The sequence below is a fragment of the Typopeltis vanoorti genome, chromosome 14 (genome assembly GCF_054136105.1).
Source record: "Typopeltis vanoorti isolate ZY-2024b chromosome 14, IOZ_Tvanoo_1.0, whole genome shotgun sequence".
Taxonomy (NCBI): domain Eukaryota; kingdom Metazoa; phylum Arthropoda; class Arachnida; order Uropygi; family Thelyphonidae; genus Typopeltis; species Typopeltis vanoorti.
The window spans coordinates 93,961,290-93,989,062 of record NC_143562.1 but is presented as its reverse complement, the minus strand read 5'-3'; the positions used below and the strand labels follow the sequence as shown (position 1 = coordinate 93,989,062).

The window sequence follows — 27,773 nt, the reverse complement described above, 5'->3', positions numbered from 1 at the left end:
TTTCTACGACTTCACCAGTCCAAATGTTTGGCCTCCAAACTCCCCAGACCTTAACCCCATGGATTATTTTGTATGGGGCGCAGTTGAAAAAGACACCAATCGCACTTCCAGTAATACAAAAGCCCAGTTAATGGATAAAATTAAAACAGTTTTTGCGGCCCTTCCCAGGGAGACTGTAGCATCAGCTTGTTCGAGGTTCCGAAGTAGAATTGAAGCTGTGATCGATGCTAATGGTGGTTATTTTGAGTAAATCTTGTTGATAGTATTGTAATTAACTCTGCCTGTAATGTTTTTTTGTCAATTCATTAAATTTAATAGATACAAAGAAGATTTTCTTTTTCCTTACGAAACTGTCAAATTTATCCCGAACACCCTGTATATATACAAAGAAACAAGCTGCACTACAATCTACATGGCATGCTAAAGTTACTGATCAACCGTTAAACTTATTTACCTGACCTCTGGTGTTCTAAAAAAAAAACCTCACTACATCAAGGCTAGAGTCCTGTTATTATTATTATCTATTAGGTTACAAAGTTAAATAAAGTTAAATTCAGCCCACTTAATTTCCACTAAATTGGAAATTAAGTGGGCTGAATGTGTGCAATCCAAATTCTTGGGATTTTTAAGCCCCTATTATTATTAAGATTAGGGTGGTTAATCACAATTTCACAGGCTTCTTTAAATTTCCATTCATACCAAGTTTTTGTATGATGCAAAGAACAAGTACTTTTTCAATCAATTCAATGTAGAGTGTTAAGAGCATGATCTGAGAGGCCTGCTTCACCATAATTATTTTATTTAATGTGTCGTCTGTGTTCTTTTTTATGGATAGGGATTGTACGTCCAGTTTCCCCAAAATAAGGTAAGTTACAGGTGCAACAGATTTAATAAACTCCAGAGTGTGCCAAGGGAAGCTTTTGAGCAATGTGCTCATGATTCCTTTACTCTAAAACCTATAGTTTGGCTTAGATACATTGATGATGTTTTCGTTATCTGGCCACACAGCTACCAAACATTAAACACATTCCTTAGCCACTTGAACAAACAACATGAGCACATACAATTTACTAGTGAAATTGAAAATCAGAACTTGCTCCCATTCCTGGATAAACTAGTCACACGTCTTCCCTCAGGCAGTCTATCCTTCGCTGTATACCGCAAGCCTACACATACCAGCCAATATATATATACTAACTCATATCACCACCCTTCGCAAAAATTTGGAGTCATCAACACCCTCAAAAACAGAGTTACAACAATTTTTTCTAATGAACAAACTCTTAAACAAGAATTAAAAATTATTAGCAATACATTTATAAATAACGGATATAGCAAAATACTATTAATAAAATTCTTCATAAAACTTCATCAAAAAAAAAATAATATAGATTACAGTAAAACCATAACATTCCCATACATTAAACGGTTATCAGAAAAAATTAATAGAATCCTACATTATTATAATCTTAAGGCCACTTTATAGCACCTTGAAAATTAAAAAACATATTCAACACCTCTAAGGACCTCTTCCCCCCCCCCATTGGCATACCCTGGAGTTTATTGCATCTATTGCACTTGTAACTTACCTTATTTTGGGGAAACTGGACATACAATCCTTATCTGTAAAAAAGAACACAAATGACACATAAAATATAATAATTTTGGTGAAGCAGGCCTCTCAGATCATGCTCTTAACACCCTACATCAAATTCATTAGAAAAGTACCTTGTTCTTTGCATCATACAAAAACTTGATATGAACGGAAATTTATATAAGCCTGTGAAATTGTGATTAATCACCCTAATCTTAATAATGGGGACTTAAAAATCCCAAGGATATTTTTGGATAGCACACATTCAGCCCACTTAGTTTCCAGCAAACCCTGACTTTAGGACTCTAAGCAATTTTTTATTTTTGAATGGCCACTATCCGTACCAATTGCAATTTATATGTACACTTATATAAGTAATTTTATTTTCTGTTTATTTTTTTATCTATTATTTTCTGTATAAACATGTTACTCTCCAGATTAATTTAACTTTGTAACCTAATAGATAATAATAATAACAGGACTCTAGCTTTGATGTAGTCTTTTCTTTTTTTCTTTTTTAGAGCACCAGAGATCAGGCAAATAAGTTTAACAGTTGATCAGTAACTTTACCATGCCATGTAGATTGTAGTGCAGCTTGTTTCTTTGTGTATATATATATGTGTGTGCGTGTGTGTGTGCGTGTGTATATACATATATATATATACACACATATATATATATATATATATATATATATATATATATATATATATATATATATACGTATACTGCAGAAGATGACCTTAATATGAAGGTCAGAAACGTCAGGTGTATATTTTGGTTTATAGTAAACTAAAGTTTTACTCTAACATGGTAGTTGTATCCATCAGTTTCATAATATGCAAAAACTTGGTATGAACAGAAATTTAAAGAAGCCTGTGAAATTGTGATTAATCACCCTAATCTTAATAATAATAGGGGCTTAAAAATCCCAAGAATTTGGATAGCACACATTTAGCCCACTTAGTTTCCAGCAAACCCTGACTTTAGGACTCTAAGCAATTTTTCATTTTTTATTGGCTACTATCCATACCAGTTGCAATTTATATGTATACTTATATAATTACTAAATATATGAAGAGACAAAGGCTTCAATTCGGCGAGTCCAAGCGTAAGCAAACACCTGGATAATGCAACACTGGATAGTTTTGCACTACCCATTTGGTAGCGCAAAACTGAGGCAACTCATAGTAAGGGGAGCAAGCTCCAATCACTATTCTTGGTATTTACCCATAATATGAAACCCAGCTCCTAGGAGCAGTATTACTGTTCTACATTATGAGAGAAGGTCACTACCCAGACCGGTTTCAATCTTTATTGAGGTGTCATCAGTGAGTAGCTAGACCTAGATAATACCAAGTTTGTGGCGAACAGAGCTTACATACCCTACTATAAGAATTGCCAAGAAGGTGTCCTAATAAATTACTAAATATACGAAGAGCCAAAGGCTTCGATTCAGTGATGCAAAATTATTTAAATTAAGGGATATTACATCCCATATGTTTCTTTTTCGGCTGTGAAAAAGTTTTCATGCCAAATATAGAAACTCTTTGAATTTCTATATTTGGCATGAAAACAATATGAAATACATCCCATATTGTTTCACAGCTGAAAATGAAACTCTTTGAGTTTCTTTTTCAGCTGTGAAACAATATGGGATGTATAATAAATTTAGTTTAATCCTTTATCCGAGTGTGTGCAAACAAAGTTTGTGCCTGAAAGTATCTTCAGGACTGGGGTAAAGTGGTACAACACTGGGCAACTCCTTGCAAAGGTGGAGCAAGATACCAGCACTCCTATCTCAGTATCTCCCATAATGCAAAACACATCTCCTTGCGCATATGTATAATGTTATGCATTAAGGGAAGGGCCACTACCTAGACTAGTTTCGGCCTTTATTGAGGTCTCTTCAGTGGGAGCTAGGTCCAAGTGGAGATACCAAAGCAGAAGCATTAGCAAGGTCATCTCCTCCTATAGGAGCTGCCAAACGGTGTGCCACCTTTTTATTAAATTACTCTAGATTTAGAGAAAGATGTTAAAAAGTTTATTTTTCACTTGGTCAGACTATAATAAATTTAGTTTAATCCTTTATCCAAGTGTGTGCAAACAAAGTTTGCACCTGAAAGTATCTTCAGGACTAGGGTAAAGTGGTACAACACCGGGCAACTCCTTGCAAAGGTGGAGCAAGCTACCAACACCCAGTTGCCTGGTGTTGTACCACTTTACCCCAGTCCTGAAGATACTTTCAGGTGCAAACTTTGTTTGCACACACTTGGATAAAGGATTAAACTAAATTTATTATAGTCTGACCAAGTGAAAAATAAACTTTCAACATCTTTCTCTAAATCCAGAGTAATTTAATAAAGAGATGGCACACCGTTTGGCAGCTCCTATAGGAGGAGATGACCTTGCTAATGCTTCTGCCTTAGTATCTCCACTTGGGCCTGGCTCCCACTGAAGAGACCTCAATAAAGGTCAAAACTAGTCTGGGTAGTGGCCCTTCCCTTAATGCATAACATTATGCATATCCACAAGGAGATGTGTTTTGCATTATGGGAGATACTGAGATAGGAGTGTTGGTAGCTTGCTCCACCTTTACAAGGAGTTGCCCGGTGTTACCACTTTACCCCAGTCCTGAAGATACTTTCAGGTGCAAACTTTGTTTGCACACACTTGGATAAAGGATTAAACTAAATTTATTATAGTCTGACCAAGTGAAAAATAAACTTTCAATATGGGATGTAATATCACTTAATTTAAATAATACTTATATAAGTAATTTTATTTTCTGTTTATTTTATTTATCTATTATTTTCTGTATAAACATGTTACTCTCCAGCTTAATTTAACTTTGTAACCTAATAGATAATAATAATAACAGGACTCTAGCTTTGATGTAGTGAGGCTTTTTTTTTTAGAGCACCAGAGGTCAGGCAAATAGGTTTAACAGTTGATCAATAACTTTACCATGCCATGTAGATTGTAGTGCAGCTTATTTCTTTGTATATATATATGTATATACTCCAAAAGATGACCTTAATGTGAAGGTCGAAACATCAAGTGTATATTTTGGTTTATACAGGGTGTCCCAAAATTCACGCAAGAAGTAATTTTGATAGAAAACACAGGTTTTTAATTAAAAATTGTAATTTCTTATTGATTCATAAAGTATACAGTATAGGGTTATGCATGGAATAGCATATCAGGTAAATGGCCTCTAAGGCTTTGCTGGCACATACGCACTCTTTTGTCAAATTTTCCATGACTGTTTTGCATAAATGTGGCTGAATTTCGTTGATATGGCACTCAATTTCCTCCTTCAAGGTGTGGGTGGTTGTGGGCTTGTTGACATATAAACCTTAGACTTCAAAAAACCCCAAAGAAAAAAGTCCAACGGCGTTAAGTCACATGATCTGGGCGGCCAATTCTGATCACCAAAACAGGAAATTACACGACCAGGAAATGACTCATGCAGTAATTGAATTGTTTCTCGGGCTGTATGGCATGTGGCACCGTCTTGTTGAAACCACATGTCGTCCACATCCATATCTTGTAATTTAGGCACAAAAAAACTGGATTATCATGTCGCAATAGCGAGTACCATTAACTGTTATTGCCTTAACAGCCGCATTTTTGAAGAAGAATGGACCAATGATGCCTCCAGCCCAAAATCTGCACCAAACAGTGACATGTTGTGGATGCATTTGTTTCTCAACAATCACTCGTGGATTTTCTGAACCCCAAATGCGACAATTTTGTCGATTAATGAAGCCATCAAGATGAAAATGAGCCTCATCACTGAAGATGATTTTGTTCAAAAAATAAGCATCCATTTGTTGTTGTTCCATAATCCATTCAACAAACTCTCTTCGCTGTGTGTGGTCAGTAGGCTTCAGTTCTTGAGTCAATTGAACTTTGTAAGCATAAAAATGCAAACCTTTCGTGAGAATACGCTGTAGAGAACTTCTCGAAATGCCCAATTCAAGACCACGGTGCCAAATTGATGTTCCTGGACTCTCAGCAACACTTTCACAAACTGCTTCGATGTTTTCTGTTGAATGACTTGTTGAAGGACGGCCAGAGTGTATAAGATCACTAATTGATCCAGTTTTCTTGAATTTTTTAATTAATCTTTTCACAGTTGATGAAGTTAAATCACTATTCTGACCATATTTTGTATGAAAATTGCAAACTATAGCTGCCAAACCTTCATTATTTTTAAAATATTGCTCAACAATGAAAATGCATTGTTCTTTCATGTAGCGCTCCATTTTTAATAACCCTGAACTGTCAGCTGTCACGCTGTCTTTTTTTTCTCGGTGGCAACACTTTACCACACAAATGGCGCTAAATTTAAATCTTGCGTGAATTTTCGGACACCCTTTATTAAACTAAAGTTTTACTCTTACATGGTAGTTGTATCCATAAGTTTCATAATGTACTATAATAGTGTGTTGAAAATTCTTGTAGTTAATGCATTTTGCTTCCTAGACTACTAGCATTCTAGAACACAATCTGTAGACAGTTTAGCCTTCTAGGCTTAACTCACTGTGGAGTACTGGCTGGGATTTGCTTTGCTTAACTCGATTAACATTTTGTCCAGAGTGGCTCCTACAACTGCAGCTTTACTGAATTTGGTTGGGCATTGGGGGAGTTTTCCTGCAGGTTTGAAACTACCACCTTTACATACAAGGCACATGCTTGGGTGGTTTGTGCCTTTGGGGGAAGGTGGGTATCAGCATTTGCTGCAGGTGCTTGTTGATTGGGCTTTTAGATTTTTCTTTCACTGATATTTGGGTGGCCAAGTATTGCTTTCATCCTCTGTTGTTGACAGGATGTCATCTGCTGAAGTTGGCACGTTTAGCTGGCTCTGTTTTTGATTTTTTGCAGGAAGCCGTTCATGATTTTTACCATAATTTACACAGCAGAAATTGGCCTTGCAGCAGCATTGTGAGTGGCTGAATTTTTGACAACAATGGTATTGTCCAGTTGATGCTTTCCACCGTAATGGTTTCTGCTTTATATCACAGATTTCTTGGTACTGTTTGCTGATTTCCACTAAGACAAGAGGCATTGGGTATTTTTTATCTGCTCAGAGCATATGGCTAACTTTAATAGGGTTTAGTCTGTGGTTGTGGAGGTCACCACTTCTTCAGCGGTGATGAATTCTGTAATACTGTGAAAAAACTTCAAAGTGATTTGAAGTTTTTTTCACTTTTTAAAGCAAATGTGTTGTATTGGATGTTTTTACTGTCTAAAAGTTTAGTGAGTGTGCTGTAGTCAGCAACCTCTGCCTGTAATTGGACCCACTCCATCTGTGTTCCTGGCTTTCGTAAAATTTATTTTATGGTTTTTGAAGGACATGGCCACTTCCGTCTATCATTTCTTGGCTTGCAGGATAACAGGAGGAACTCTTTCCTTATGTTGGTTTGTTTCTGCTTTCATGGGGGTTTGCAGTTTCATTTGTTCTGCCTTTGGCATGCTCAGAAGTATGCTGGGTAATCTCCCTCATAGAGCATTTTGGTGTTTTGCTCTTACAGTCTTTATTCTTCATCTTTACTGTATACATCAGGCACAGATGAACCACAACAGATAGTTTGCGAATAACTATATTTCTGACATTTAAAGCAATGTAAAAGGTTTGGGATATGTAGCTTTATTGGACAGCTGAGATAACCTGATTTGACAGATGTTGATGGTTTTGATTTGTTGAACCAGATACCTATCCCTCCACATAAAGATTCTTCTTATGGCTGTCACTTCTTGGTCCTTAAGTTCAGAGCAGACATCCTTATGGGAACATCACGGAGGTCCCACTCTGATATTACACCAATAAAAAAGTTTAACACTTGGTGGAGGTGGGGAGGGGGAGAGTAATAAGTGATATTCCCCCAACAGATGTTGCATGGAGTAATTTTTCTGATTATGCTACTGTATTGCTTCAATAAACATATATCCAAAACACCATTTACGGATTTTGGAGATTCTGCAAACCCCTCCAAACCCTTCTGGATAAAGAAAGGTGACATTTCTCCAAGTGATTGTTCCACCTATTGAATGCAGGATTAAAAAAGTGATATATTTGTAGCAGCTTCTGATGTTTTTTGTTTCTAACTTTTGTTTTCTGTTGTTTGTTGATTCTATGATTTCTGGAACTGGTTGGGCTTGTTGAAGGCCCTGATAAACAAGACAATGAAAAATTATTCATACTCAAAAGGAAATCAATTCAGCACCAGAGCTCCCCATCCACCAGAGCCACACATGGATTTCCACTCTCTGGCAAGCAATGGCTGCACTTAGAAATGGAAAGCCAGAACTACTCCAGATGTTATACGGACATCACAGAAAGCCTTGTACTCTGTTCCTGGGGAATGAAATTTACTGTAACATCGTTGACCCTTGCAGGCAATTCCACCAGTCGATTCTGGTCAGGCCATCAAGGACTGCCTGTCTTACTGAAGCAGAGGCCAAAATAGTGCAAGAATTCTCCTTTCTTGGCGTCCATGAGTCACAGCAAACATGGCAGTAAAGAAGTGAATCCCAGTGATAGTGGTATGGATGACAGGACAGTAAAAAAGACAGAAGTAGAGCAAATAATACTGGAAGAAAATCATAGAAATTGAATACTAGCAAAAAGGGAGGTCCATGAAAGGGAGGTGCCTAACATGGATGGAATACGAGAAGTGGAAATATGTGAAAGACATAAGTTGCATCTCATAGCACTGACAAGGGACCAGAAGGCTTGACTGCTGTTTGAAGAGGAGACTAGCTTAGTTCATGTGTCCCTCACAGATTCACCATTAAATTTGTTGATGATTTTGTTGCAGATGTTACTGGATGTAGTATAAGCTGAGTAAGAGGCAAGAGTTTTTGAAATGCACCATTGGACATACGTTGACTTTTTTTTTCTTTTTTTTTTTTGGCTTGGACTGCTTGTCAAAACAAGAGTTTGGATAAGAGTTGAGGATTTTGAGTGGAGTGAAAAATAAAAGCATTCCTACCAACAAGAATAATTCTGGTTATTAGATCAGAGCAGGTGATAGGATTAGAAGAATGGAAGCAATAATCAGACCATGTAAAGACAAGGTGCATAAGTCCTAAAGGTCATCCCAATTGGCACCATGGTAGTGCTACAGGATATGAGGCTGAGAATGACTGGAAGAAAGGCAATGTGTAGAAAAGGAAACATGGAGAAAGTTATCTTGAGACTTGCCAAGAAGAGAACTATTATCATTGATATATTTGGAGGAAGAACTGCTTTAGAAAAGGTCCAAGGTGTTGAGAGAATAATGAGATTATATGGAATTCTAGTGGGTTAGTGAACAATTTATGTTCACCAACTCTTCCCTTCTTCAACTCTTTTGTAGAGTTGGAGAAGGGAAGCAAATCTGCATTTTGAACATTGAAATCAGACAGAAAGATTATCTCACTGTTGGGGTAAGATGTGATAGACTTTTGGAGATAAATAGTTAAATAGGTCTGTGAAATCATCATAGTTAGGAGAAAAGTAGAAGCAGCAAATAAGGACAATAAAGTGAGGAAGGATATCTTGAACCAAAGTAGATCATATCAAGGGAATTACAAGTCTGATAGCCTTAGGCATGCGATACCAGATCTGACAAATGCACAAGTCCTGCCGTTCCAGTGAAAGGCATCATGATGGATATAATGAGGAAAGTTGAGGTGAGATGTCACAGAAAATGCCAGATAAGGTTCAGAGATGAATAACGTATTAGGTTTGGATATCTAAAGGGATTTGGTGCATTTTTAACATAAATATTGAGACCTTGGATGATGAAGAAGTCAATCTGGGAGTTGTTGTTTTTTTATTATTATTATGTGGAATTGTGATATTTTGTTGCATTTTTTTTGATATTTTTTTGTTTTTCTAAAACATTTTTGTTATTTGTTCAAGAATTTTTTGATTGTTTTGCAGGGAGATTTTTGTTTTATTATAGTAACTACAATTTTTTATGCTGTTTGTTACAGTAGTGGATAAGGTAATACAAAAACTTACAGAGCAAGGGCAATAGGGAAAAAGGACTTGAGTCACCACTCCCTCATAGAGAGTGGCTGGACTCCAATTCAAGTATGGCTTTGGACAACCTGCTACTAGCTGTTATACTTGGACTCCCTCCAAACACAACCTAGCAAATTAAGCATCAGCAGGATATTTGACAGCAAAGAAGCCTCCTAAAGAGGTTTTTTTTTTTTTTTTTTTTTTTTTTTACGTTGAGCCCATACACGAGAGGTTGGTTAATCAACCTATTGGGAAAGGAGAAACTTGTTTACATTTGATTTAAAAGTCTATATATTGTATTCCCTGGGAAATACATCAGGGGGAGGGGGGGGAGACTGTTTCACAATACAGCAGTAACAGGGATGAAGAGGAGGAAAAGAAATTTGTTCTGTGGGTTTCAAGGCATACTGTGAAGGGATGTTGGGCATCAGCTGCACATGTTTCAATGCACTTAGTACCGAGTGGGAGAATTATTGATGCTATTTCAGATGAACATTTGCAATCAAAATTTATATTGTAGAAAGTGTGAACTAGTAGGCCTTCACTTGCACTGCATGCAGGAAATAAGGGGGAGAGATGAAACTGTACTCTGGAAATGAAACATACAGTGCCACTTTGTACTTCCAATAAACAATACAGATGGTTTTTCAATCAGAAGCAATACAGATGATTTTTCATCATTAATGAAATTAATGATGAAATATCATCAATAAGCAGGGCAATCAAAAATGCTTCTAATCTCCAGCATAAAATGATTTGAATAAGGTGAAAATGTGGGCAAATGATTATGGCAGTCAATTCAATGTTAGTAGAGTGTAAAGTTATGACTTTAGTGTGATGAGATTTCCAATGGTATATTATATTGTTGGGAATATGCTACAAGAAACTGATAAGACTAGGGATCTTGGAGTTATTTATGGCAGATAGAAATCTGAAGTTCAAAGGCACAGAGCAACTATAAACACAGTGCTCCAGTGCTGAAACAAATACTAACATGTAAGGATAAATAAGTCATTTTGCCTGTTTATAAGGCCTTGATTTGATCACACTTGGACTACTGTATGTAGATTTTGTCTACTGGGTTTGGAGGGATAAAGAAGCTGTGGAAAGAAGAGTTAGAAAGATTGTATTGGGATTTCAGGATTATGGAAGGTAGATTATGAGGATTGAATGAAAGTATATGGACTGCTGATACTGATAAAGAAGAGAAACAGGGGTGTCTATAAACTTCTGAATGGGTGCTATAGGATATTGTCTGATTAATTTTTTTTTGCTATATGGAAGGTAGGGAGAGAACACAGGGGCATACATGGGAGTTAGGTTTATGCACCAGAAAGGTGTGGAATCTAGACTTTTTCTCAGAGAGTAGTGGGTGAGTGGAACAAGTTAACTGTTGAAGTGGCAAGTGCATCTAGTGTGAATGATTTGAACAGAAAGTATGACAGCTGGTGTAAATGGTGTATGGCTTCTCTTGATCCTGTGTACTATGTACCCTGGTCTCAGATAATAATAATAATAAAGTTTTCATCAGGTAAGCACTTGGCAGAAATGGAGTAGAGAATACCAATGAGCAACCAAGAGGCGGGGAAGACAGTGCTGAAGATGTTCAATGCATTTCTGCACTTATTCCCTGTCTCACATGTGGCAAGAATGCTAATTTCTGTTAATTATGAATCCAATAACTTTCTCTCTTGCATATGAGACTGTATTTGCAGAAAATGGTTTTCTGTGGTGCAAACCTAAATCCAATTGCAAGCACTCTGGATATAAAATGGTCAATGGATTGTTGTAGCTTTCTATAATCCTCTTAATTATGTTAATAAAAAAAGACAGTCAAGTCACCAACATGCAAAGCACTCCTTTTAGCTGGAGGATGCTATTCTGTTATTGAGTTAACTTTGATGACAAGCATGTTACCTAAAACAGAACCTTGGAATAAACAATAAATTACACAATAACCAAGTTAATTACTGTGGTTATCATGTAATTTATTGTTTATAGCCATGCCACAGGTACCTTTAAAGATTAGAACCTTGGAATACCCATTAGCAAAAAAGCTATGAAAATCTCACTCAGACTTTGAAGGTTTGATCAGATAAGAGGATTTTAATAAAAAGAGAAATTACTATCTAAGCTCATAGTTGTGTAGATCTTTTAATATGACAAATCTTCAAGAAGAAATATGCTTTTTTTCCCAATGTAAAAGAAAAACTAATTCTGCATACTTATTTTCTAGTAAAGCCATGAATATTTCCAATTTTCTGATTAAATGATCTAATGTTGAATCATTTTCTCCAAAGTTAAATTGTCATGGATTACTGCTCTCAAGAAAGACACCCTCACCCTCAAGATTTTACACAGATCACTGATTAGTAACTGATTTAGAAACACAGCAATAATTGTGTTTCCAGTGGTCTGAAAACTGATCCTCCAGAAAGATCCTAGTATAAAAACAGAGCAGTTAGTATATGGAAGACAGTAGATAATGTTTTAGTATCTCATAATGAATATCATCTAGTATCATTTAGAGCACATGCTGAGCATTGAAGCAGAGCAATTTGTGGTTCTTCCATTTCTGTATTGTCTACTATAGTAATCCCCCTTTATATGCAGGGATATGTTCCAAGACACCTCCCACCCCCCGTGGATGCCTGAAACCACAGATGGTACCAAACCCTATATTTTTTTTTTCCCTATACATACATACCTATGATAAAGTTTCATTTATAAATTAGGCGTGGTAAGAGATTAACAACAATAACTAATAATAAAATAGAATAATTATAACAATATACTGTAATGTGAATGGAATCTTAGCAACCTCAGCATGCCATTTTTTTTTGTTTCTTATGAAGTCAAGAACTTTCATCTTTTCACTTAAAGGAAGCACTTTACAGCTTCTCTTTGGCACATATCCCAACTGCCAGCACTTTTGCAAAACTCACTACTCTTGCACTTTTGGCCAATATCAAGTAAAATAAGGGTTACTTGAACACAAGCAATACGATACCACAATAGTCGATCCGATAACCAAGATGACTACTAAGTGACTAAGGTGTGGATATGCTGGGATGATTTACATTCTAGGCAGGATGGTGGAAAATTTCATCATGCTACTCTAAAACTTAATTTAAAAACTAATTTAAAACTTATGAATTGTTTATTTCTGGAATTTTCCATTTCATATTTTTTGGACGGAGTTGACCCATGGGTAACTGAAACCATTGAAAGAAAACTTGCATATGGGGGGGGGGGGGGGGCAAGGTCATCCTGTGTTTGGGATGCAAGAGGCAGGTTCTTTCTAGTGAAGGTAAGTTTGTCATCTCATTCAGAGGTGACAGGATTTTCCCTCCTGGAAACTCAAATTTTCTTCCTGCAAACTGGATAGAGGATGCAATTCACAGTTTCCAACTAACTCAACATTATCCAATTATATATTATTTGTAAGTCCAAGCTCAGTCTTGGACTTAAAAATAATGGTAAAATACTATAAGACATAATGCGCACATCTGGTATCAAATATTTTTTTTTTGCAGAAGCAAAAGAAAATGGATTTTGATGCTTCTGTAGAAAATTCACACTACTTGTGAGTGCAGGTAGTGTGAATGAATTCAAGAACAGGTATGACAGTTAATGCAGGTAGTATATTGCCTCCCTCAATGAATTCCTAACTACATGGAGGTTTCTCTTAATAATAATAATAATGTACTATAGGCTAAAAGTCTTTTGCGAGGAGGATTCGCATAAAAAATAATATTTATTTATTTATTATTTATTTAGTATATGGGTAAAAGTACAATAAATTGATAAACAAAACTTCTGAACTGTCAGTCTGAAGTTTTGTTTATCATTTATTGTACTTTTACCCATATACTAAATAAAACACTGTGGGACAGCCATCAGTGATATGCATAGTCTGCACAGTACCACACAGAATGATGATGCTGAAATTCCCCACATATGTAGTATTTGAACACAGCAGCTTTGTACAATCCTAAATCTGTTTAGCTAAATCCATAGGTGTCAAGGTAGATTGAATTCCTGCAGGTTTGGTAGGCTGATTTGTGATCAGATACTTGTTTGTAGTTCATTCCAGAGTCTTCTCCACTAATCCTGGGAATCATCAACTGGCTACAAGTAAGATGTGCGATTTGGAAGTAAGGTGGTGAGCAGTAGGTGGATAGATATTTTGATGCATGGGAAGGTCAATATTATTTCTGATTTTATTTATTTCTCTGATGGTAGCTTTTCTTCTGAAGCATGGAGGAGTGATGTTGGAAAGAACAGGCAACCATAGGAGAGGAGTAGGCCTTCAGGCATCAGAGATAGCTCTCACTGTCATGTTGAGCTGTGTGTCCAACAAGGTTCATGTGGTGATTTTGGCTCCAAACTGTTGAGCAGTACTCTGCCACTGGGAAGACCAGAGTCAGAGCTGCTGTTTTAAGAGTCTAAGCAGCACAACTTCGGGTTGTTATGCTTTGACTCTTAGAATGCTTAGAAAAACTTTTAGTTTTAGAGTTTTTTGGCAGTTTATTATTTTGACTGTTTTATACAATGAGCTTGTTTATGATGTTGTTTCTGATAGATATCTTCAACTTAGTTTTTTTTTTCAAATGTTGTCAGTATATGAGACTGTAATCAAGTGCAAACCCAAGGTAGCAAAGGTTACTTTTGTGGATTAGAGTCCTTTGCAGAAGTTTATTTTTATTTTTATTTAGACTTGTGGTTATTTAGACAGAAAGCAGAAACAACAGTTTTCCTGGGGTTAGGGCCTGAGGTTCCCAAGCTCTTAATGCATGGTGCCCTTAGTGTCTCGGTAATCTTTTCACTGTCTCTAAGCCAAAACAGTTCTGTTTATTAAGTAGTTGGGTCCAAACTACTTACTAAGTATTTACGTCCTACAAACTTAGTAACTATTGGAAAACAAGTTTCCAAACTGTGTGCACTGTAGTGTACAGTTTGGGAACCACTGGGTTAGGGGATAGTCCCCAGGTTTCAAAGTAGTTTTGCAGCAAGCTGAGATCTATGCTCAACGTTTGCTCAAGACCTTGGAAGGAATTAGCTTGGTGGCAAATGCTGTCATTGGTGCAGATAAACTTTTGAATAGCTGTTGGAGGAATGTCGCTTGTGTACATATTGAGCAGAACTGGGACGAGAACAGAGTCTTGTGGCAGTCTCTCCTATAGGATCAATATTCTACTGATTTGTGAATTCAGATAAATCTTTATTTTCCTGGAGAACATTTGTTCTAGTAGTTTTAGTTTTTTCATGGTTTATTATTTTGGCTGTTTTATAGAGTAAGCCTTTCTTCCATACAGTGACATAAACTATTGTTATATCTATGAAGACAGTGTTATAAATTGCTTTTTATTTTTATCATCTCTATAAAGAAATTTTTTATATTCCGAGTATTTATTATTACACAAGGGTTCAATTCTGATTGGTGCAATGACTTTTGTTTCTTTTAGAATCCAGGAAATCACTGACTCAACACCAAATACCAAAAATATACACACTTAATAAAACTAAAACAATATATACATTAAAATAAAATTACATAAATAACTACAAAATACTGGTTCCAAGGCCTTCTAAATTAAATCTACACTAGAGATTTTCTTATCCAAAATATTAATCATTCATTCTCTGACTCATTCTATTACTGGATTGTTAACATATACTTAATCACGTCTACCAGATTAAACACCTTGTTTTCACAATAACAAAATGTTCATAGTCAGTTTTTTTGTTAGGGCCTTTTTCTGAAAATATAAAATTCTCTTCTTCTTTTCCATAGGATCCTTTCTTATCTCCTTCATGTAGCATTGTTGAAAGTTTTTCCACTTGGTTATACTATAAATTAAAGATGCCAAGAAATTATATACTTGGTTTAATCCTTTATCTAAGTGTAAGCAAACAAAGTTTGTGCCTGAAGTATTTTCAGGACGGGGGGGCAACTCGTGGTAAAGGTAGTATGACTTCACATTACCTGCCTTAGTATCCCATAATGCAAAGCACATCTCCTTGCAGAATCTAAATTGCTATGCATTATGCAAAGGGTCACTACCCAGACAAGTTTCGATCTTTATTGAGGTCTCATCAGTAGGAGCCAGACTAATTCAACAACTAACTATCTCTAATTTTATAATAATGTTTTAATTTTAAATAAAGTTTTATAATAATAAGGTGTGGCACCTTTTGGCAACTCGTATATAAAAATATGACTTCTGCATTACTTCAACCTTGGTATCACCTCTGGGTCTGGCTCCCACTGATGAGACCTCAATAAAGGTCAAAACCAGTCTAAGTAGTGACCCTTCCCATAATGCATAGCATTATACATGTCCGCAAGGAGATGTACTTTGCATTATGGGATACTAAGGCAAGTGATGTGAAGTCATACCACCTTTACCACGAGTTGCCCCAGTCCTGAAAATTCTTCAGGCACAAACTTTTTGCTTACTCTTGTATAAACGATTAAACCAAGTATATAATTTCTTGGTATCTTTAATTTATGTAGCATACAATATCATTTCTCCTGTCTCATTGAAGTATAAATACTCTTACCTATTGCAGTTCAATTTGATGCACAATTTACTAATTTTTGTACCGGAGAAAAAAGTTTCTTCTACTACTTCATAAACAACATACTTCTTATTATTACTATTATTATTATTATTATCCCATAGCATTATTACACCAGATCATAAAGGTCAAATTCATGAAATTTTATATAGCACCTTTTCTGGGTTCACATTTAGAAATATTCATACAATTTAGTAAATGCAGTGGTGATGCTTCCTCGATATTACAGATTTTGAAGATGAGGAAGACTTTTATGCCATTGCTAAACTTGACTGGTCTTGTGTGACTGGTCTTGAGGTGAGAGATCATGGTAGTGGCACAATGATTAAACTTGGAGTTGATGGTAGCTTCTGGTTTTTCTGCTAAATACCAGTGGCGAGTCACGTCCTAGAGAATCATTCTTTTTATGAGCGTAGTCTGAAAAGTTCTCGGCCTAACAATGAAAAAACGAATTTATAATTTCAAGATTATTTTTATTTATTTTTCAACATAATCTCCCTTAAGACTAATACATTTATTCCAGTGCCAGTATCCAGTCCCTGTAGTGGTTCTCAGTAAGATCTGCAAAATAACCCTCTGCAGCTGCAATCACCTCTTGATTCGAAGAAAATGCTGACCAGCGAGGAAGAGTTTTAGTTTTGGAAAGAGATAGAAGTCAGAGGGAGCCAAATCTGGTGAATAGTGTGGATGTTCCAACAATTCATAGTGCAGATCCCTTAATTTTCCATTGCCAAAACACCTTTGTGGGGAGGTGTCTTGATGAAAAGATGATTTTCTTCTTCTTCAAACTGGGTCTTTTCTCATGAATTTTTTCCTCTAGTCTGGTTAAAAGATTGGAATAATATTCCCCATTTATTGTTTTACCCTTTTCAAGATAATTAATAAACAAAATTCCTTTAGCATCCCAAAACACTGATGCCATGACCTTTTCTGCTGATAGAACCAACTTTGTCTTCTTTGGCACTGAACAACCGGCTTCTGTCCACTGTTTTGACTGCTGTTAGATTCTGGTGTGTAATAGTGAATCCAAGTCTCATCCACAGTAATAAATCAACACACAAAATCAGTTTTATTCTTGTTAAAACGCTCCAAACACTGTCCAGAGATTTTCATGCGAGTGTGTTTTTGACCTGCTGTGGGCAAGCGTGGCACCCATCTTGCACAAACCTTTTATCGCAATTCTTTATGCAAAATATATCCTACACATTCTTTTGAAATGCCTATAGTCTCAACAATTTCATGCACTTTGACTCGCCGGTCATCCAATATCATATCGTGCACTTGTTCACTGATTTCTGGTGTTGTTACACTTTTTGGACGTCCTTCATGTGGATCATCTTCAAGGCTGGTGCAGCCACGTTCATTTCGTGAGGGGATTCAGGCCGTGCATCCATGGCCACTCGGCAGCCCATTTCTTAATTGTCAAAAATGAAGAAGAGTGCCCATAAACTTTTATGAACTTCGAATGAATTTCTTTTGGCATTAAACCTTGTTTTACAAAGAATTTTATAACTGCACAATACTCAATTTTATCCATTTCAAGGGATACAGGCAACACTTTTGCTTCAGACAGCTGTATAAAGCAAAATACTTGACAGAATGATTTGCAATTTCACATGGATGCTTATGACAGATGTACTAACTTAGAAAAAAAAATCTTGCCGATATTGTTGCCATCTATGGTCGAGGCCGAGAACTTTTTAGACCACCCTTGTATGTTTTCTTTTTGAGTAGTTTTAAAAAGATCAAAATCTGTGGTATCATTTGATGTTGTAGCCAATTTTGCTACTTCATCTGCAGTTTCATTTCCCTTTAATCCCACATGGGATGGAATCCATTGGAAAATTATTTTGGAATCCTTAGTAGTTTGTTTATATTTTTTTGCTATGTCTAAGTATTTCTTGATGGCTAGTGCAGGACTTCTTAATAGCTTGAAGGGCTGCTAAGGAATCTGTGAAAAATATAAATTCCTTTGGGTTCTGTTTATCCAAATGTTGCAGTGCTGTGTTAATGGCTATTAATTCTGCATGGTATGAGTTACATCCTATACTGCTGGCTGTTTTTAGTTCTATATTTTGAGAGCCATAGATGAGTATGCCGCTCCCAGAATTGCCATTTGGATTTTTGGAGCTGTCTAGCTGTGAAGATCTTTATTGAGTCACGTCCATATTCCATTATTTTTGAAAGAGTGAATGATCTCAAGATTTCAGAGTCTTCTAGGTTTTTTTCCTCATGTTTCCCTATTTCAAAATTAATAACTATATTTTTCCTGTCTTGATTTGGAGGAAATGCTGGGTAGTTGGCTATTTTATTTGGACAATCCAAGGGAATTTTATTTTCAATGATTTCATACATTGTTGAGTTTTTCTTTATTCTGTTTGTTGGTTGCAACTTTTTAAAAAGTTCACTTGTTCTAAGTTGAGCTAATTCAGTTGCCTTTTCCAGTCCTGTCCTGTCAGGTGTCTTTTCCCTCCAGGAGATTGACAACCATGTGTCTCCACTATGTCCTATTCTGCACCTCTCTGCTGCATTCCTCATATGAGAGATAGGTCCAGTCTTCTATATTTTTCATCCACTCCAGTCTTTGTCTTCCTCTTTCTCTCAACAGTTCCTTCGAGAAGTGTCTTTTGTAGGCAGTTATGTCTCAGAATATGTCCAAAATAGCTGACTTTTCTCTTTTTAATTTCTTTCATCAGGCTCCTGTTTACGCCTGCCATTTCTAGTACCTCTTCATTTGTCTTTTTGTCTTTCCATGATATCCTCATAATTCTTCGCAGCATCCACATTTCAAAGGCCCCCAGTTTTTTCACACTCAGATTGGAGAGTGTCCATGTCTCTACTCCATACAGTGGCGCACTCAGGATATAATCTTGGAGAGGCCGAGCACTCACGATTTAAACTTGGTGGGGGGGGGGGGCGAGTTGAGCAGACGATTTGAGAATATACACACTACACATTGCATAGGACCTATGACTGAGCATCTGCAGTGATCACCAGTACATGATACCTGTGATCTCCTTTGGTCTCAGACAAACAAAGTAGCACTCGGTCCTGCTGAGCACTGCTTCATTCGCCTTGCATTCACAGCGGCAGTGATTTCCGAGAGCTATAGGGTATTCCCACCTTATGTGACCGCTAATTCATAAGTAGAAATAGAAGACACGACACAACATGAATAAAAAAATTAATTTTAGTAAGGAAAATACTTAAAAAAAATTTTCTAGTATTTTCTTTCCTTTTTCTTTTTTGGGGGGGCCAGGGTCCCTGGCCTCCTCCGTGGGTGTGCCACTGACTCCATATAATAATGTGGACCGTATGTAGCATTTGGAGATAGCAGAAATACTATCTCCAAATTTCTACTTTTCCATTAAAAATAACAAATAGTTCCGGCGTCCTTAAGACAGATGAAACTTTCCAATCAGCGTTTCCTCGAACACTCAATTAGAACACTGACTGCAATATCTTCTTTTATTTATTAAAAATACTTGTTGACAGTCTGAACTCCTCCAGTTTAAAGACTGACAGTTCTACTATTCCTTTTCGGAATCTTCTATCGTTTTCCTCATTACCGAACATACTCTCTGTCAGCTGTCAATCATCCATCAAAGTCCTTGGCGAGCATGCGCACTCCATGTAAAATGGCAAGCAAGAAGTTACGTATAAATAGAATGTCTTTACAAAACACAAAACTTGATCATTTTAAATTACAATAACAAGGATTGAAAGTAACATAATTATCAGAATCTAGTAAGTACATCAAAATTTCAAATGCTTTACATTTCATTTTGAAAATAATAATATCAATAACAGGCACATCGCAAGTGCTGATATACTTATTTCAAAACCAAAACTAATAATATACTAACATAAACAATTTGTAAAAATATATATAATTTTAAATAATGATTATTTTTTATAGCAATGTCTGTTTTTAAACTCTTTTAGTATCCGTCTTCTATATGGGCTGTGAGGGCAAGACCTAGTCACATCAGCTTCTGCCAGGCCTAAAGCCTGTTTATTGGGTAAGATGGCTTCTATTTTTGGAGAAATCCTAGACAGTATAATCTTTTCAATCAAAAAAATAATAATAATAAAATAAAAACATTTGCAAGGAGTGCAGAGCAATGCTATAGGGTTCAGTTATCAAATTTACATGTTTAATCATTTATTGCAGTTCAGCTATATTGGTAAATAATGCATAACTCAGCTGTTTTAACAGACAGAAGGTAAAAATACTCAATGATACTAGACAAATAAGTAAAGAAATATGCAAATTTTAAGATTTTTTACTTTAAATTTCAGCTATGCTTATATTATCAATGATATATTTTATGAATTATGGTAAATAATGCATAACTCAGCTGTTTTAACAGACAGAAGGTAAAAATACTCAATGATACTAGACAAATAAGTAAAGAAATATGCAAATTTTAAGATTTTTTACTTTAAATTTCAGCTATGCTTATATTATCAATGATATATTTTATGAATTTATAACCATCTTACCTGGCTACTTATAAATGTATCTGTACTGCCACACTCCTTTTGTAACTTTTTTTTTAACTTCTGCCTCTGAAATAAAAATAAATACAACAAAAATGAAATATAGAACATACTGGATTTTCAAAATGCTCTTACATTTTATAATTCATAATTTTTAGTTGAAAAAATGAGTTTTGCAATGAGAGCAAGACAGGATATTTAGTGGGGTGTTGCTACAAGCCAAGGAGTACAGAGAGTGGGGAGCAGATGTTTAGGCAGTTGAGCTTGGCAAGTGCAAGAAGAATGATTGTTATGGAAATTTTAACTACAGCAGTATAAGCTGGAAAGAGCAAAATGCATATAGTAATAAGGGAATGGAATCTCTAGAATTCTTGAGGAGAAAATGTCTTGGGCAACCTGTGATAGAGGGAACAAGAGGCTCAAGAGTTTTGGATTTGGTTGTAGCATTAGAGGATAATAACTGAGATGACATCTCTTCTCCCCCCCCCCCACCAGTTGGAGAGTAACCATGTGGTTTTGACATGGAAGATGAATAGACATGCAGGAGTATCAAAGAAAAGGGAACATATGTGGAATTATAAGGCAGGTGATTATAATAGTCTTAGATATCAGCTTGGAGAAGTTCTATGGAAGGCGGAATTGGAAGGTCAGGATATCATTAGTTCTTAGGAAATGGTGAAGGAATATTTGTTAGCAGCAATAGTAAGTTGTATTCCACGAGTGAAGAAGCAGACACAATTTGGTGTAAAGTGGATGACAAACAATATCAAACAGGAACTGCAGGTGAAAAAGAGATTATGGAAGAGATATAAGGAGAGGGGTGGAGAGCAGATGCATGAAGAATATAAGACTCAGGCCAGGAGAGTGACTAGTGTGGTAAGGAAGGCAAAATACAATATGAGAGGAGATTGGCTAAGATTCAAAGAAAATTCTAGGGAATTTTTAAGCTAAGTGGCCAATTGGAGAAGAAATGATTGTGGAAGAATGACATTGTGGGATAAAAATGGGAACAGAGTGACTGATGCAGAGGACAAAGTGGAGTTGTTCAATGAGCACTTTATTGGCGTATTTCATCCAGGAGAAGAAGGGTTTAACACTAGAGGGGTAGAGCAGGTTCAAGATGCAAGAGGAGAGTGTGTTCTGAATACCAAGTACTCTGCATGTCAGTAAAGCTGTGGGACTGGATGATATTTCACCACGGGTTTTGAGAGAATGTGCTAAAGAACTGACAGCTCCTTTGACCTGGCTTTTTCAATGAAAGTCTGGCTATGGGAGAGGCACCCAAGGAATGGAAGGAAGGTTAAGATAGTGCCATTGCATAAGGGTAGTAGCAGACTGGAAGTGTCTAATTATAGGCCAGTTTGTGTGTCATCAGGAGTTGTTAAGGTCTTGGAGAAATTAGTGAGGATTAGACTATATACTGCGTTGGGCAGATGAGGGTAATGTTATCTGTGGGAATTAACATGGATTTGTTAAGTGGCGCTCTTGTTTAAGTAATATGATTGACTTTATTATAAAAGTGACAAGAGCAGTTGATGAGGGGAAAGACATACACTGCCATTTTTTTGGATTTTGCAGGGGCATTTCACAAGGTGCCACATGATAAGCTGATATTTAAGTTACAGCACATAGGTTTAGATGTCAGGTTAGTCAACTGGATTCAGGATTGGCTGTCTGATAGTATCAGAGAGTTGTGTATGGTGGGGCAATATCAAGGAAGCAGAAGTTACAGGTGGTGTTCCACAGGTTCAGTGCTGGGACCTGTATTGTTTAACCATTATATCAATGACATTGTCAATGGATTGCAAAGGGATATTCAGTTGTTTGCAGATGATGTGAAGCTGGGAAGAGTTATTGGTAATAGTAAAGATGTGGCAGCTCTGCAAGAGGATTTGAATAGACTGGACAGATGGGCAAATGAATGGGTGTATCTGTTTAATGCAGCAAAACATAAAGTCTTGAAGTCTGGGATACATTGATGGGAGGCTGTATACTCGATTGGAGGAGCAGTACTGGAGGAAGTAGGGTAGGCAAGAAATCTGGGGGTGATAATCAATAGAAACTGAAATTCAGGGAACATTTTGCAAAGGTGGTGAAGGTAACCCAGAGGATTGCTGCAATACTGAGAAGGACACTGACCTACAGAGATAGAAGAGTAATCATTCCGTTGTGTAAGACCTTGATCAGACCACACTTAGACTATTGTTTTCAAATTTGGTCCCCAGGATTTGAAAGGGATAAATTAACTGTGGAGAGGGTGCAGAAGTGGATAACAAAGATGGTTTCAGGACTGTACAATGCTAATTATGAGGATCAGCTGAAGAAATGTGGACTGCAGAGTTTGGTGGATAGAATGAGAGGTGATATGATCGAGACTTTTAAACTGTTGAGAGGCAGTTACAGGGTAGACACTGAGGAGTTTTTTCATTTGGTGGAGCAGTGGGAAGGAGCGATGACAAGGGACCATCCCTGGAAAGTACAAAAGGAAGCTGTGAGTAAGAGGGTGAGGAGTGGTTTCTTTGTGTGAAGGGTGGTGGAACCATGGAATGCATTGCCTGATAGAGTGGTGAAAGCAAGAACAGTCAACGAGTTCAAGAAGTGGTATGAGATAGACTTTGTGTTTCCTAGGAAGAACCTCCTGCGATGAGTCTCTTGACTCCATGGAGGCCTGAATAATAATAACAATAACATTTCCTCCCTGCAATTTCCTGATGAATGCATCCTGACAAAAGGGGCCTTTTGTCATACACACAACTATGATAATAATAATAATAATAATAATTCGAATTTATGGCAACACCAATGAAGTAAGCATGTTTCAGATCATACGTAATTATGGTCAGTATCTATTCCATGATGCGCGAGGACAAATTCTCAGGTTTTCCATTGATGATGGACTGTTGTTCTTGCATTCTTTTCTCCACTGAATGTCCAGTTTGTCTGAAACACGAGAGGTGAGAGTCTGGGAAATTCTTATTCAATTACACATATAATTAAAGTTTTTTTAAAAAATAATTAATAATAGAATGAAGTAATTACTAATAACACTGTTTCCTCAGTTTTTGCTTTGTGCTGCTTTATGTATAACATCATGATGAAGGTCTCACTGTTTTAAATTTCTACATTGTTCCAATTCTGTTTTGCATTCTATTACATAATACCACTGATGATCTATAATTCTAAAATCGAAATATATGGTTTTTTTTTATAATATTTATTTATCCTTTTCTTGTGTTATCATGTGAATTTTAAGAAACATGATGGCACAAATATCCTTTAAACAAAAAATACTATTCCTTCATAGGTTTGATGTGTTTGCAGTTGTAGTGAAAAGGGATTCTAGGCAGCTGCTCCTCTTGTTTTAACAGGCCCAATGTGGAGAAATGCCAATTCACTGGAGCATGATCATGAAGAACAGACATGGACACAGACTGAAATATTGCATCTGTGAGATAGAGGTTGAAGTGAACCTGTGAGGAAAGGGTTATCTATGAGCAAAATTGCTCTCCACTGGCCAGCACCAAGAATTTTATCATTATTATTGTTATTATATATACAACTCCATGGAGTCAGTAGACTCATTGACAGAGGCCATGAACATCGTATCAAGCTCTATCCAATATTTGTGCAATATCTATCATACTTTTCTTTGAACTCATTCAGAGTCCAGTATTTAAGGTTTGGTGATGGTTTACACTCATGTTACAATTTAATGAATTAATTAAACAGCAGGCTTAATAATTTCAATATTTCGTCTCATTCACAGAGACATCTTCAGGAATACAATGTTAAAACTGTAACACACACAAAAACACACAACATAAGTAGAAGAAATGAATGAGACTAAATGGAAACTAAAGTCCTATGAGGGACATTCTCTATGAGTACTGTTAGCTAGCCTTAGAGTTTGGGCAGGAGGCCAAAAGGACTAAGAATTAAAGTTTCCCAAATCTCAGGAAATTTAATACAACCATATTTATTATCTTTAAAGGTACCTGTGGCATGATTGTAAACAATAAATTACACAATAACCACAGTAATTAACTTTAATGAAATGAAAGTACAGATATTTCATACTGAAAATAACAGTACATCAACAGTGCATAGAAACAAGCAAATCAAAGAAAGGGTAATACAGTAGTCAATGGTTTACCAATTAAAAACAATTAAATTGCCATGTGCTAGAAATTAATATTAATAAATAATATTATTAAAAACTATTTTTGATGGTTACATAAAATAAGAATCTCCCAAACTTTTGGAAGAGAGAGAGAGAGAGAGACATTTGTTCCGATTCAGATTTAACTGATGTCAAAGGCCAGCATTTACCAGATACCTTGGGATGTAATCTAACATACTTTGAGCAGACAGACTGTTCTATGGAAAAAAGAACTAATGAACATCAATATTATATGGAATGCATGAAACCCAAAAGTCTGGTACAACATAGTATTGACACTAAACACAGTATCCAGTGGGATGAAGCTTGTCTTCTCCATAGTGTGTGTGTGTGTGTTATGTTCCATCGAGTTGTTTTCGACTCCTGGTGATCCCACGAACATACACTCTCCATTCAGATCTGTCTTTGACCATGTCTTTCAGAATTTCCAAGTGCACTCCAGTTGCTTCTTTAACTCCATCCACCCATCTAATTCTTGATCTTCCTCTTCTGCTGCTTCCATCAACTTTACCAAGCATCATCATCTTCTCCAGACTGTCATTTGCTCACATAATATGTCCGAAGTATGACAATTTTTGCTTGATGATCATAGCTTTGAGGGAGCAATCTGGCTTTATTCTGTCTATCACTGATTTATTAGTTTGCTTTGCAGTCCATGATATTCTTAGTAAGCGTCTCCAAACCCATAATTCAAATGCATCTATCTTCCTTCTTTCACTCTTTCCTCAGGGTCCAATTTTCACATCCATAGAGTACCACAGGGTACCATTACACACACATAGAGTACCATTGCTTTCACTTCTGATTTTTGTTGAGAGGCTAATATCTTTAAAGATCTTGCTTAAATTTGTTAAACAAGATCTTTAAAATTGTTAACTGCTTCCATTTTCTCCACATCTACTTCAAAATCATTAAGTTTACAAGTTGCCATAACTTTTGACTTTTTTGAGGTTAAGTTTAAGACCATGTTTAGCACTTTCTTCTTTAACTTTCATAATAAGTTCTTCTAAATCTTCTTTGCATTCTGCTAGCAAGGTGCATCTGCATACCTCAAATTATTAATATTTTTCTCACCAATTTTAATTCCAACTGAAGATTCCTCCAGCCCTGACATTCTTAAAATGTATTCGCTGTACAAGTTAAACAGGCACGGAGATAAAATACATCCTTGTCGCACCTCTTTACCTATTGTGAAATACTCAGTTTCTCCAAGATCTCTTCGGACAGTATAATAAAGATTCCTCAGAAAGATAATGAAATGCTCTGGGACTCCCATTGTTCTTAACACATTCCATAGTTTCACATAATCTACAGAGTCAAAAGCCTTGCTATAGTCAAGGAAACAAAGGTAGATATTCTTTTGATATTCCTGTGCTCTTTCTATTATCCATCTCACATTGGCGATTTGATCTCTTGTTCCTCTGCCTTTTCGAAATCCTGCCTGTTCATCTAGTATTTCTCTCTTCATGAATGGTTCCAGTCTTTTCTGGATGATCTTAAGTAAGACTTTACTTGCATGAGAAATCAGTGCTATAGTTCTGTAATTTTTGTACTCTCTTGCATCGCCTTTCTTCAATAAAGGTATATAAACTGATTTTTTCCATTCCCTAGGCCATGTAGTTTTGATCCAAATTTGCTGACATAGAGTTGTTAAAATTTTAACTGCCCTCTTCTCTCCTTTGAGCAGCTCAATAGGTATTCCATCTCCTCCTGGTGCCTTCTTACTCGATAGCTGTTGCAATGCCCACCTCACTTCGCTCTCCAGTGGGGTACTGGCTCCTGTGTATAATCCTGCTCTTCAAATTTCTCAGTAATTTTGGAGTCCTTTCTGTAAAGGGCTTCTGTATACTCTTTCCATCTTTCTTTAATGTCTGCAGCTTCTGTAAGATATCCTTTGTGTTTACTTTTCAATATTGTCACCTTGGCACTAAACTTCCCTGTTATTTCTCTGATCTTTTTGAAAAGATCTCTTGTTTTTCCTTTCTTGTTTTGGTCTTCTATTTGTTGGCATTCCTGGTTAAAGTATTTTTCCTTGTCTCTTCTGGCTTGTCGTTGAAACTCTGAATTCAAATGCTGTACTTCCTGCAAATTTCCTGTGGCCTTCATTTTCCTCCTTTCCTGAGCAGTTTTGATGGCATCTTCTGACAGCCATTTGGACTTCTTCTTCTTACAAACTGTTGGAATACTCTTCTTTGCTTCTGTTTTAATTATATCTTTAATCTCTTCCCTTAGTTCATATGGTTCTCTTTCACACAAATTGAGTGTGTGTTGAATCTGTTCTGTATGCTAATATTGTATTCAGCTGGTATGTTTCCAAGATCGTATCTGATTGATATTTGTGTTGTTTTCAGTTTCCGTAATTTCACATGTATCATAGCCACTAATAACTCATGGTCTGTTCCACAGTCTGCACCTGGAAAAGTCTTGACAGACTGAATTGCACTTCTCCATCTTTTTTGTCCAAGTATGTAGTCAATTTGATTTCTGTATTGTCCATCAGGTGATATCCACGTGTACAATCTTTTGTGCTGTTTAAAGCAGGTGGTGTTAGCAACAAACAAAGAATTCTCTGCACAAAACTCAATTAATCTCTCCCCTGCAGTGTTACGAATACCTAAACCAAAACTACCTGTTATTCCTTGTTCCTCAGTCTCTCCCACTTTTGCATTCCAATCTCTGATGAGTAGCCATAAATCTTGCTTTGGTGTTGCATCTATCACTTCTTGTAACTTGCCATAAAATTCTTCAATGTCTTCTTCTGGTGCCTCTGTAGGAGGTGCATAAACCTGAATGATGGTCATATTCATTGTATGTCCACTCACTCTGAGAGAAATGATTCTGTCACTCACTGAATTATAACCTAATACATACCTAGCCATATTTTTCCTGAG

General features: G+C 36.4%; 1 protein-coding gene across 1 annotated transcript in view; it reads right to left on the bottom strand.

Annotated features, from left to right (window-relative positions):
• The window catches only part of LOC150099771 (uncharacterized), a 392,852-nt gene that overhangs the window by 327,864 nt on the left and 37,215 nt on the right, over positions 1-27,773 (bottom strand). Inside the window, exon 3 of the mRNA XM_090403489.1 lies at positions 20,706-20,771. Within this exon, the coding sequence (XP_090259615.1) occupies positions 20,706-20,771 (66 nt within the window). The remainder of the gene's footprint in view (positions 1-20,705; positions 20,772-27,773) is intronic.